Here is a 12,289-nt window from a genome sequence, read left to right as displayed (position 1 = left end):
GAGATTTCTGAACAGAGACAAATTAAAGATATATGAAATTCACCAAAAATTGTCTAAATTAATTTTAAAGATGCATAAAGAGCGGGAGACGGGTTGGATGGCCGAATGGTTAGCATGTGCGCGTTGTATCATAAGGTCTGTCAACTGGCGTGGTTTCGATTACCTGGTTGTACGTGACAAGGAGTAGGGGCGCTTGTCCAACCTTGTGGGTTTCCTTCGGGTCATCCGGTTTCCTCCCACCGCTAAAGACCACTACACGCAAGCAAATTATTGAAATAAAATTGAACCATATGTTAGTCACGAAATGACCTAGTTTGTGTCGAGTGGATGTTAAACCCCATCTCTCTCTCTCTCAGTATAAACGATCTGTCAGTTCTTGCTATAATAGTTCAAAATAATTTATGAAAAATAAATAATTTATGAAAAATAAATAATTTATGAAAAAATAAATAATTTATGAAAAATAAATAATTTATAAAAATAAATAATTTATGAAAAATAAATATATGACAGCTAAAAGATGTAGCATTGATCGTTTATTATCGTAGCAACGGTACTTGACAACCAAGACTAGGTCTTGATTATCCATTTTATCGTTGAATGGTTGATCAAACCTATTAAATTCTTGGTCATTCGATGATCTAGAGAATTGATTATAGGCTTGTAATATAAGTAAATGCCTAAATAATAATTTATACAAAATACGAAGGCAGAAAAAAGACATTCAATAGGTAGAATTATCTCTTACATCATACATCTTTAATATAATAATAATAGTCTATATATATTGCCCAATTGTAGGCCTAGCTTCGATAAAAAACAGTCTCAATTATCCATCACAAAATGTATTCAAATCCAGTAAATATCGCAGGCTACCAATGGCATCGAGAGTTGATTATGGTCTGGATAAGTTAATTAAAGTCTAATAGGCAGATTTATCTCTTGTATAATGTATGTTTAATGTTGATTATAGATGTATGAAGCAGAAATGAATTAATTATAAAACTGTTTATTATAGATCTATGTAGCAGCATTTGCTGTCAGTTCTTATGCAAGCTCTTATTATCGTGCCGGCCATAAACCATTTAATCCTCTACTTGGTGAAACGTATGAATGTATACGAGAAGATAAAGGCTGGAGATTTATAGCTGAACAGGTAAAAATTTCTTTTACGTAAAGTCTGGATTCACCATTTGCATTTTTCGACTGATTATTTATTTAACATTTAATTAAGAAAACAAAATGCCAATTATAGATAATGTTGGTCAAAGGGAAGTAATTCATTATACATTAGGATATTTGTTTTTAGGCTTTAGCCACATATTGATAACTTTTTGCACAACCAGGCATTAACCCTTTCATTAGGGTCCCAGTCACCAGTATCATCCCACACTAGATATATTTTCTGGGGGACCGACTTAATGGGTCTAGTAAAATTATTCCAATAGCTATCGTGGAAATAGCCTTAATAAGCTGGTTATCAATATATAGTTTCTTATGATTGATAATGAGGAATGAGAAGGTTTATATTAAACCCATTTCATTTGATTGATAGTGAAGAATGAGAAGGTTTATATTAAACCCATTTCATTTGATTGATACTGAAGAATGAAAAGGGCTATATTAAAGATGTTATATTTTATTTCCAGGTCAGCCATCATCCACCTATATCAGCATGTCATGCAGATTCCAGAAATTTTACCATGTGGCAAGGTAACTTATAGTCAGTTGAATTTAACATTTATAATATACAAGTGGTTGCCATGTAAGATACCAATTTCTATCTGAATATCTACTATCTGAATGTAAAGACTGTCGTTCTGATTGATACACCCTTATTAAAATTTGGTCATATATAGTCCTCACCCTCGACCGGTTTTTATTCACAATTCACTTTTAACTTACGATCTGACTACACACAATGTTACTGTTTAAATAAGGTGACTATTACATGAGTTGTTGCCCTTTATCAGTTTTGAGTGTCTTGTAAATGCCCCCGTTGACATACATGTTATGAATATGACAGTCTCTCAAATAACATAGCTGCTATAAGGATGTTTCATTATCTGGCTACCTATCTTGGTGTCTGAAAATATGAAAAGGGTGTCACATATTCTCGCAGGAACAATTCAATGTTATTTTTTTTTTTTTTTTCAGATATGAGAGTAAAAACCAAGTTTTGGGGAAAGTCAATGGAGATACAACCACTTGGAACTGTTAATGTAACATTGCCAAAGTAAGAAACTTTGTTTGGTTTGGATTAGCTGAGATAACAGTTTTAATTATAAGTCTATTTTCTTAAACTTCTTGACATATTTTTGCAAGATTATTCGGTTGGGACGAAAAACTGAGGTCCCGTGTACACATTGGCTGGCAGGCAGGTAAAAAGATCCCTTGGATGTTGGAATATGATGTAAGAGTAGGCTTAGGCTGTAGCACCACTGTTCAGGCAAAATTTCCCTCATAGCACACTATATGGAGTTTCTGTATTTAATGTTTAGTTTCAAACCATTGCTGTCCAACCTCGTGGGTTTTCTCCGGGTCCTCCGGTTTCCTCCAACTGCCAAAGACCCCTACGCGCAAGCAAATTATTGAAATAAAATTAAACCATGTTAGTCCCGAAATGACCTAGTTTGTGTCGAGTGGACGTTAAACCCCATTTCTCTCTCTCTCTCAAACCATTGTTGGCAAATTGTTCAACTCTGTTGAGAATCATAGAAAACAATTAAGTTTCTACTGTTGTGTAGTCTAAAGGGTCTGTCTAGTCTAGTCTAGTCTAAAGAGACCCTTTATTAAACTGTTGTGTATTTTAAAGGGTCTGACTAGTCTAATCTAGACAGAACCTTTAAACTACACAACAGTAGAAACCCAATAATACCTGAGTTATAGTGTTGGATCTAGGGAAAGAGAGGGAAGTGCTATTCTAAATGATATTTTATTTATTATTAATGATATTTTTCAGATATAATGATCATTATCGATGGAATAAAGTCACAACATGTGTTCATAATTTACTTGGAGGTCAACGATGGGTGGATCAATATGGAGAAATGAAAATAACCAATGGAAATATTGTATGCAAATTAACTTTTACTAAGGTACGCAGTATGTTTATTTATGGTGATGGTGTCACGGTGGCTCAATGAGTAAGATGTTGGCTCAATAAACTGCAGGTCCCGTGTTCGATCCGGGTGACAGTAGGACATTAAACCCCATTTCATTTCATTTCATTTCATTTCGATCCTGGTGTATGACAGAGGGCCTGACACGGAACTGCAGTCCAGGCAAAATTTCCCAGATTTTTTTGTATTGTAAATTGCAAGCCATCTATTATTAAATGAACACTGTGTTTTTCTACCAGGCTAGTCATTGGTCTTCCAAACGTCATGAAGTGTGTGGTAGTATATGTACGTTAGAAGGGAAAGTTGTTCATACCTTATTTGGACAGTGGAATGAAGGATTATTCTGTGGTCAGGGTACATCAGCATCCTGTATATGGAGACCAGGTAAGTGTGAACCGTTCAGTGTAAATGTTCTGTGTATAGCATTGATTATGACAATTGGTAGTACAGTAGAATCTGTACTCGCAACCAACTCAGTGACATCTTGTAAGCAGCCATAATAAATTCCTGAGGAGAAGTTCACTCCTCTAACATGACCAGTGGTCAATATTGTAGTTAGAACTGCCCATTCAACGGTCATTGTTGATACCATCCCATTGTAGCACCTCCACTAATCCTGTGACTAACAGTTAGTTATCTGAATTAATCAGTGGGGGACTCGGGGCCCCGAGTTCACAAAGTATTCTCAGACTTAAGTTAAGAATTAATTTCACTTTCAATCACTGTTTAGGGGAATATCTCAGGGCCCGATTCCTAGAAAATTCTTAAGCACGTTCTTGTGCTTAGATTTAATTAGACTTTGCATTTAAGTAAACTTACCTTATTTTGTGTTTCCAGAAAATTCTTAAGAACGTTCTTGTGCTTAGATTTTAAGTCGACTTCATTGTAAGCACAAGAACGTTATTATGCGTTCCAAGAAAAAACTTAAGCACAACTTCGTTCTTAAACATAGTCAATCTAAGCACAAGTCCCAAGCAAGGTATACGGCTTGCTTACCAACCTTAAGTCTGTTTCTGCTTCAAAAAGATGGCTGACCGTAGAGTTATTCGACGGCATTTCCGACCCCTTTTGATACCAAAAAGACAATTACAAGACAGAGAAAATCCTTCTCCAGAAGAAATTTCAAATTAAGAATGCTATAGAAAATTTCGCTTCTAGGCCTACCCTGAAACCATTTTATTTATTTGCCAATTAGTAAACAATTGGCTACAAACACACTGGCTACTTTAAGATCAGGCGCTCTCACAATTATTCAGTTAGTTTGTATGTGTCTGCGTTTTTTTATCTTGTGGCACAGTTTATATGTGTATAGGGGACAGGTCAAATGAATCGAAATGAACCATATATATATATATATGGCGTCAATGAAGCAGACGACAAATTTATGACCTAATTCGCATACCAAAGTTGTTTTTATGGCGTTAAAGAGCATCGTAGTCTCAGTTTATGGTAAACTTTACCAGTCACAATGTGCTTAGACTTATACTTGACTTGTGCTTTCGTAAGAATGGTCTTGAGAATTTTCTAGGGACGGTATTTTTAAAAGTTTCTTACGTAAGAAAAAGTGAAGCATGACTTTGTGCTTACTTTAAGAATTTTCTAGGAACCGGGCCCTGATCCAGCAACACAAAAATTTGCACATAGTTTCTTATTGGTGTATTAGACACATTAAAACAACAAGAGTTTTATAAAGGGCTATAGTTTAGTTAAAATAAGGCCAACTATTTTGAGTAAATTCTTAATTTATTTCCGACAATGCTTTGTGATATTTTGCAAAAAACACAGATGATGGATAGAGACTGTAAATGTATATTTTTAGGTGCTATGCCAGTTGATCATGAATTATATTATGGTTTTACAAGATTTGCTATAGAATTAAATGAATTGGATCATGATCAAGCTCGATTCCTTCCTCCAACTGATTCACGATTTAGACCAGATCAGAGGTAAGCTAACCTTACTTATTGGGGTACTCGATTGAACGCTTAATCCCAAAACTACCGAGAATTGAGTGAAAAAAGGGATTTTGGGTTATAACGCATGAGCCAACTCCATATTAAAATAACGCGGCCAACTATTACGGCAGGGACATATTTGTTGTGTTAAATTATGTCACGATTCCACTCACGAACCTAAGTTGTTCTGATTCCAGCAACATGGAACAACTCAGACTGACAATCATGCATCTCCATATCAGAGTTGTTTCCCCTTTCTCATTGATGTGTTTTGTAACCATTCTGAATCTGTATACATCAAAGAATAGTTTCCCTTCTCTATAACCCTGAATACATTACAAATTTTAAGCGTGCCAGGCATGGTTAATAATTTTGTAGTTTAAACGGGTCAAACATAAGCAAGCGTGTTGTAATGAGTTCTGTGACAATTTGTCCCACTGAAGTGAGGTGGTCTTGGCACGGCACGGTTAAATTTTCGTAGTGTAATTGCTATCTGGTCTGAGAACGGTTCTCAGTACAGATTATACTTTGCATGCACCAAATGAACCTTGACCTGTGTTTTACCTCGAACTTTGACTGTTCTGTCAAAATGTCTGCCTGAACTAAATCAACAGCCATAATTGTTTTCATCCGTGTCATTTGCATAGGGACTGAAATTAAATTTTCTGTGAAGAGTTCCACATTTGGCATGCCTGGCACGGTTCCAAGACCGGTTATTGTAATGTAGAGTAATGTAAACAGGTCAATTTCTTGAAATTTATTTTGGCCAGGTACCGTGCTTATCGCGGTGAAGTGTAAACAGGGCTATTGATGTGTTTTGTAACCAATGTCTGATTCTGAATCTCTATACAATCAGAGATATTAGCTTCCCTTCTCCTCCTTGATGTGTTTTCTAACCAATGTCTGATTTGTCTTTTATCTAAATGAGACAAGATCAATTGCTGTCCAACTGGGCTGTTGAAGACTGGGTCTTTTATGTGCACTCCATCGTGTACACAGGCCTCGGTTTTTCGTCCCATCTGAACAACTAGAAGCAGTCCTTACCAGACCCTCCATCCTGCACCACTGACAAGGGAAAAGCCATCCTGCACCACTGACAAGGGAAAAGCCAGGTTGGAAAATCTCGAGGAAACTTTCTCTGTCAACACTGGAATTGAAACCTTTGGTTAGTGAGTCTGCCAGTGCCTTACTCGTTGAGTCATCTCAGCTATGGTCATATAAAGTTTTGTATTTTTCTGATTACAGAATGCTAGAAGAAGGTCAAGTACAGGAAGCGGAGTATGAGAAATCTAGAATTGAACAGTTACAACGTGAAAGACGAAAGCGTGATGATAAGGAGATCGAGCCACTGTGGTTTAGGTATGTCATTAGTTTCATTGTTACAGTAGATATAGAGCATATCATTTCGAGGAGGGTTGCATTTTCGTTGTGAACACGGTAAAATGTTAGGGATTTAGAAAGGAAAAATTGATATCCAGTTTGATAAGGATAGCAATGGAGGTTAATATCTCCTTAACACAATCCCTAGGTGATTTTAATACTAAACTATGGATATTCTTCCATTGTCACGTGTGTAATGTCATAGACTAATTACATTCAAAGGTTTATCATGGGGGGTAAAGCAGGAAATATAACTTTGAAGGGGGAGATAACTTTATACAGCTTAATGTTTTGTACAATAAATATATGATATATAAGGGAACCACGATTAGCTCATTAACTAGAACGTCCAAGGTTCAATCCCTGTTTTAGCTCAGAAAGTTACATGTACTCAGAATTTTTCAGTCTGGTTACACCTGGTCAATTTTACAGGTTGGACTGTCTGGCAAGTTAAGGTGTCTGAATCGGGTGAAAAAAAGATCCCCTGACAGTTGAAAGTAGAAAATCTAGGTCAGGCACTGCATATTCCAATGTTTATTATCCTTTTTGATGCAGACAAGTAGATCGTTAAACCTCTTATTTCATTTCATGGTAGGCCTACATAAAAGTCACAGATTTGGCAATCTAATTAAAATACAAATCTATATTTCGTTTCATTTTTTTATACTTTCGATGGACTACACTACATGAAGATCTGACCGGTTGTAGCGATAGGTCGCGTCAGAGGTCATACGAGCAGTTTTTGACCGAAGACGTCAGACATATAATTAACCACTCAGCATTGATGTTACTAGTGGATTACCCACAGTTCCGTGCAAAACACATCTAAAGCTTGCCGTAACAGACCATTTCATTGGCTAATCCCTCGCATTATCCAGAACACGTCAATGATAACAACTCTTCCAGATCCTAGTGTAGTAAAGACAAGTAAAACGAAATTATGAACTATAAAAAACGAAACGAAATAGGATCTGTGTTTTAATCAGATTGTAGATTTGGCCATGATTTTACTCTGGTTTTTTTTGGGTTTTTTCAGACAAAGTATCGGAGGTGATAAGGATGTATATAAATATAACAGTAAATACTGGGAAACAAGGAAAAACCCAGGATTCTTAAAGATGTCTTTCATTAAATTATGGTGAAATGTGTTTTTATTATGAGCATAATAACCACTAGATAAAGCTGGTCTTTCTCTTACAAAGTTTCACATATCATTAATTAGGAGATATTTTGGGTGTATTTTATCTATCTTATCTTACTTGATATTCAACAGTTTCAACTGTACCCTCTTGAAAACTATCCGGCAGTAAACTCTTATTATTGATATCCTCTGTATATAGACTTACCCCTTTGTGGTGAAAGGAATTGAGTTTGAATTTATAAAGGACGTGGAACAGTCCAAAGTCGGTGTCCAACCTTTATCGTCTTTATGGTTAACATCTAATTTTACTTCATTTACTGTTTTGTGACAGGAATTAAGTCTTTTACAGGACGTGGAACAGTCCAAAGTCAGTGTCCAACCTTTATTGTCTTTATGGTTAACATCTAACTTTACTTCATTTACTAGATTTTATTGTCTTTATGACTGACATCTAGTCTTATTTCAATTTCTAGATATTCCACAGTACTCTCTTGGTGTTGATCTTGAAAAGTAAAATTATTAATTATATATCCGAGGGTGCTAGCCCGAACATTATAACTCCCAGATCTTACTTTTTGAGATCATGCCATCAGGGAATGTTATTTACAGACTGTTCGTAATTATTGGGTGTTAAAAAAATTGTATCAAGTAACTAAGTATATTTTTTTTTCCAAATACATGTCTTATGCTAAGATTATTTTTAAATGTTTTCCAGTTTCATGTAATCTTTGAGAGGCATTTAGTAACTGGATAGAGCAATAAACTATAACACATACTTATGGAAAACCAGCTACTGTATTAGCTTGATAACATTGAGAGAATACTTTTCGAAACGTCGCCCAAATAAATAAGTAGCTGTTTTACCATAAGTATGTGTTATAGTTTAAGTTTCATGTAGTCTCCATTATTTAGGCCACACAAAACAATATTCTGGTTTTCAGACAACCCTTTTAAAACAATTTTATATTTTTAGAAACACACTAAATTATTATAAATTTAATATTTATTCAGCTCTTAATAAGAAAACAAAATATAAGAATTTGAAATAACAGCCGTATATTACCTTGACATCATCTATTTACATTAACTCATGGAAAATCGTTTTCAAATCTGCAAGGTTTTATTTTTGCGACTGTTAGAGCTATGTGGTATCAAAACTGTACTCATTCTTAAAGCATATATTTTGCTGAGGATTTAAATCGAAGTCTGTGCCCTCAATCTCCACTCGGAGAATATTTTCGGTCATCTCTCTCACAGTCATGTTTCTTGGGAAAGATAAAACATTTTGATCATAAAAAAAGATGGATCGACAGCAAAATTGTCGCCATCTTTGCGAATAACATTCGATTACCCAGTGCCGTTTGTGGTTGTCAATCATGTACTTGATAGCCGAATTTAGTGCTCATTTCCTGTTATCAAGAAACGTTCAGTAGAGTTACTTCCCTTGATCGCGGGAAATCTGAACGAGCGGAAATCATTGACACCAGAATATTTTTTTCGTGTGGCCTTAGTAGGCTACTGGATGTGCACTGGTATTACCATGACAACGTGAAAGAGCGAGATGGGCTTAGTAAACAACATGAGTTTGTTTACCTTGCAATTGGAGTCCCATACTTTAATTTTATTTCCAGGTCATTAGACATACTTGCATGTAAAATTTAAGCTCCATGCTGAAATGTAAAAAAATATATTATTTACCTATTCTTAAAGTCTCAGTTCAAAATATTTTGAGCGGTTAGCCATTTCATACCGGTTAGCCATTTCATACCAGTTACGTAGCTATTCTTGAGCTCTCCGACATATGTGACAATTTGAATAAAATGCAATAACCTGCAAAATTAACTAAAACTAAAGTTAGCTGACGTTGTCTCTCACAGAGGTTCTAGTCGGGTTTATCCAGTCACTACTGTAGATTGCTAGAACTAGTATCAAAAGAGTTTCAGATATTTGCTTAGGACTGGAACAAAGCATTCTAAGATCGTTCCACACAAAATTAACCAGGTTTATTGACTATCAGGGATTCTCCTACAATACTAGTAATTGCAAAATGTATAAACTGTGAACGTAGCTCATATAAAGATGTATATTTAAATTCTATTATTGCCTAATGTTAGTTTTATCTTATTTCTACCAAGATTGTTCTTAAGATCTTTTTCAGTACTAACTTTACAATGTATTAGGAAAGCTTAGATGAATTTAGATTGTATCTTATATAAATTACTCATAAAATAGACTCATTTAGTTTTATTCCTATTTAATTTAATGAGAGAGGAATTAGATTTTGTAAGAAATACTGTTAAACAGGAAATTAATGTGTCAATGTGGGTGAACAGTTAATAGGCTAATAATAATCCATGTTGGTCATCATCAGGTGATAGGCTAATCCATGTTAAAGGGCCAGTCAATCGTTATTTTTAGAAAAGATTGTTAGAAGAAGAATTTATATGTTGTTCCTCTAATGATGGCATCAGTTTCATATTTTACAGTTTATTCATGTCTATTTATTATATTGTCTTTCCTAGTTTTAATCAAATAAAAAAAAAATTATTTAATTCTTTCAATATTTAAAAAAAAAAAAAAAAATATTTATGGTCAACATTTTCTCTCGTTTTGTAGTCATTTATTTCAATTTGATACTACATCTATTTATTTATTCTCAATTTTACAATATGTAACATTATTGTTTAACATTAATTACTTGAAGTAATTTCAATAGACTTGAAGTTACACTTACTTGTAGGTACATGTATAAATCAAATTCGTGATTTCTGCCATACTAGAATTACTGAAATGACACGATTAAGATTGATTTTCTAGTCTTAAAACGTGGCTCAGTAATTATATTCCCATAGAATACAGCAAGATCAGCAATATACTGCAGCTTTCTATTACTTATTACTTGCTGATTTGTGAAAGATCTTTTTTATTCCTGATGACTGTCCATGTCCTTTTATTATTTGTATGGAAATGAAGGAATTGCATAAAATATATTGCTTAGTTACCATTAGTTTGTTTTTGAACATTAAGGGACTTTAACAAAAAGATATATGAAGCTTAAATTAGGTGAAATGCTAGAATGTATTTAAAGTTGTACATAGAAAATGTATGCAATGTAGATTTATATAATATAAAACATGGTGCTTTATTAAAGTGATAAATATATATATATATATAAATAATAGCAGATTCTTAACATTTAAAGGCAAAACAAAGTTAAGCGAAAAAATTCAAAAGCTGCCAATTATAGTGAACAAAGCCAAGCGAAGCTGGTCTTCTCGTGTTGTTCGATGCATCACAGCAGACGTCTTATTGCTGATTGGCTGCGATGGTTTGAGCAAGCAAAGAAGTTGAACTAAGTTGCGAAGACGTTGCGATGCTAAAACTTTGCCGTAAAGCTGTGCTTTGAAGCCTGCAAAGGTATGAGAAGACCGAATATAAATTGACCTTAAGGGTTAGAAATTAACAAATGTGTACAGTTTGAAGTAGTTTGAACCCTATAAAAAAAATGTGTTTGATCATTTCATTTCATACCAACGGGAATTGTTTTGATTTTAATTGTTGAATGAGCGGGATTATTTTGGTTGACCAGACACTGAAATTGAGTGTGGGAAACTGAAGTTGTTAATTTCAATCCCTTCATGAGAATGAAATATAAGAGATGTATTTATTATTATGTAGGTGGATATTTTATTTTAGAATAATCAATTATTTAAATCTTAGGGCTTGATTGCTATTTGATATTGTTTTAGATAGATGAGGAGGCAGTATCACATGTGATGAATCTCTTATAAATAACTTTAACTCTTGTACACTCACGTCTAGAAGAAAGTGTGTTGTAAACATATTTGACCATAGCAGAGGATGACAATGGATGTTTAGGACAACATTGCCTGTATGACAGTGTCAAAAATATCATACCCTTGGTCAGAGACCCCCTTACATAGATCTTGAGGCCTCGGCATGCCAAGCTGACGGGTAAATCCAGCACAGCCCTTGTATTCAGAAATTATATAGGACTAATTTAATACATTTCGCAAACCATGTTAATAATGCGCGATATTTACAACAGTTACCTCTGTTGTAGGCTTTCATTGGTTGGTACACTATATTGATTATGCTCACCAGCCAATCAGTTTAACTGAAACAAAAACTTTGGCTCATGAATGCAAGGATTAAATTGTAGGAGTTCAATTTAGCCTTGTAAATGTGGGGGTTCCCCCACCCCTATCACTCAGTGGGTATTTACATGTAAGAATTGTTCATATAATATTGTATTTGTATATGGGTGTGTGGTTAATACAGACATTATTTACACTTGATATAAATATAAACCTATTTATTACTAGATATATTAAAAAAATAGACCAATAAAATGACATGAATATTTCAACCTTTATTTTTTTATTTGATTTAAAAATTGGGAGCTGTGGAAGACCTGTATTGACAAATAAGTTCCTCTGGATTTTCCGGAATGGTTTCCACTTGTCAGGGTGCAGGAAGGCGACCCTACTCCTTGTCATGTACAACTACAAGCTGGGAATTGAAACTATGCCATTTGACTCGATGACAGGCCTTATGACGCAAGACCATTTGGAAACCCAACCCCCCCGACACACCCTCTGACGGGAATACAAGAAGCAACACAAACAGCAACTGCACAATAGCCACAGTGTTATGATTAGCTTTCATAG

At 34.6% G+C, this 12,289-nt stretch overlaps 1 protein-coding gene across 4 annotated transcripts in view; it reads left to right on the top strand.

Moving 5' to 3' along the window:
• LOC126807858 (oxysterol-binding protein-related protein 6) overlaps window positions 1-11,988 on the top strand; it is an 80,856-nt gene extending 68,868 nt beyond the window's left edge. For all 4 annotated transcript variants that reach the window (XM_050532702.2, XM_050532699.2, XM_050532700.2 and 1 more), the window contains 8 exons: window positions 1,019-1,156; window positions 1,650-1,713; window positions 2,158-2,236; window positions 2,963-3,098; window positions 3,362-3,506; window positions 4,942-5,068; window positions 6,323-6,436; window positions 7,494-11,988. In XM_050532702.2, coding sequence (XP_050388659.1) covers window positions 1,019-1,156; window positions 1,650-1,713; window positions 2,158-2,236; window positions 2,963-3,098; window positions 3,362-3,506; window positions 4,942-5,068; window positions 6,323-6,436; window positions 7,494-7,599 — 909 coding nt within the window. In that variant the 3' untranslated portion in view covers window positions 7,600-11,988. The remainder of the gene's footprint in view (window positions 1-1,018; window positions 1,157-1,649; window positions 1,714-2,157; window positions 2,237-2,962; window positions 3,099-3,361; window positions 3,507-4,941; window positions 5,069-6,322; window positions 6,437-7,493) is intronic.
• Window positions 11,989-12,289: the final 301 nt, after the last annotated feature.

The sequence above is a fragment of the Patella vulgata genome, chromosome 9 (genome assembly GCF_932274485.2).
Source record: "Patella vulgata chromosome 9, xgPatVulg1.2, whole genome shotgun sequence".
In the NCBI taxonomy this organism is placed as follows: Eukaryota; Metazoa; Mollusca; class Gastropoda; family Patellidae; genus Patella; species Patella vulgata.
The sequence above is the reverse complement of the archived record's forward strand: the minus strand, read 5'-3'. Positions and strand labels throughout refer to the sequence as shown.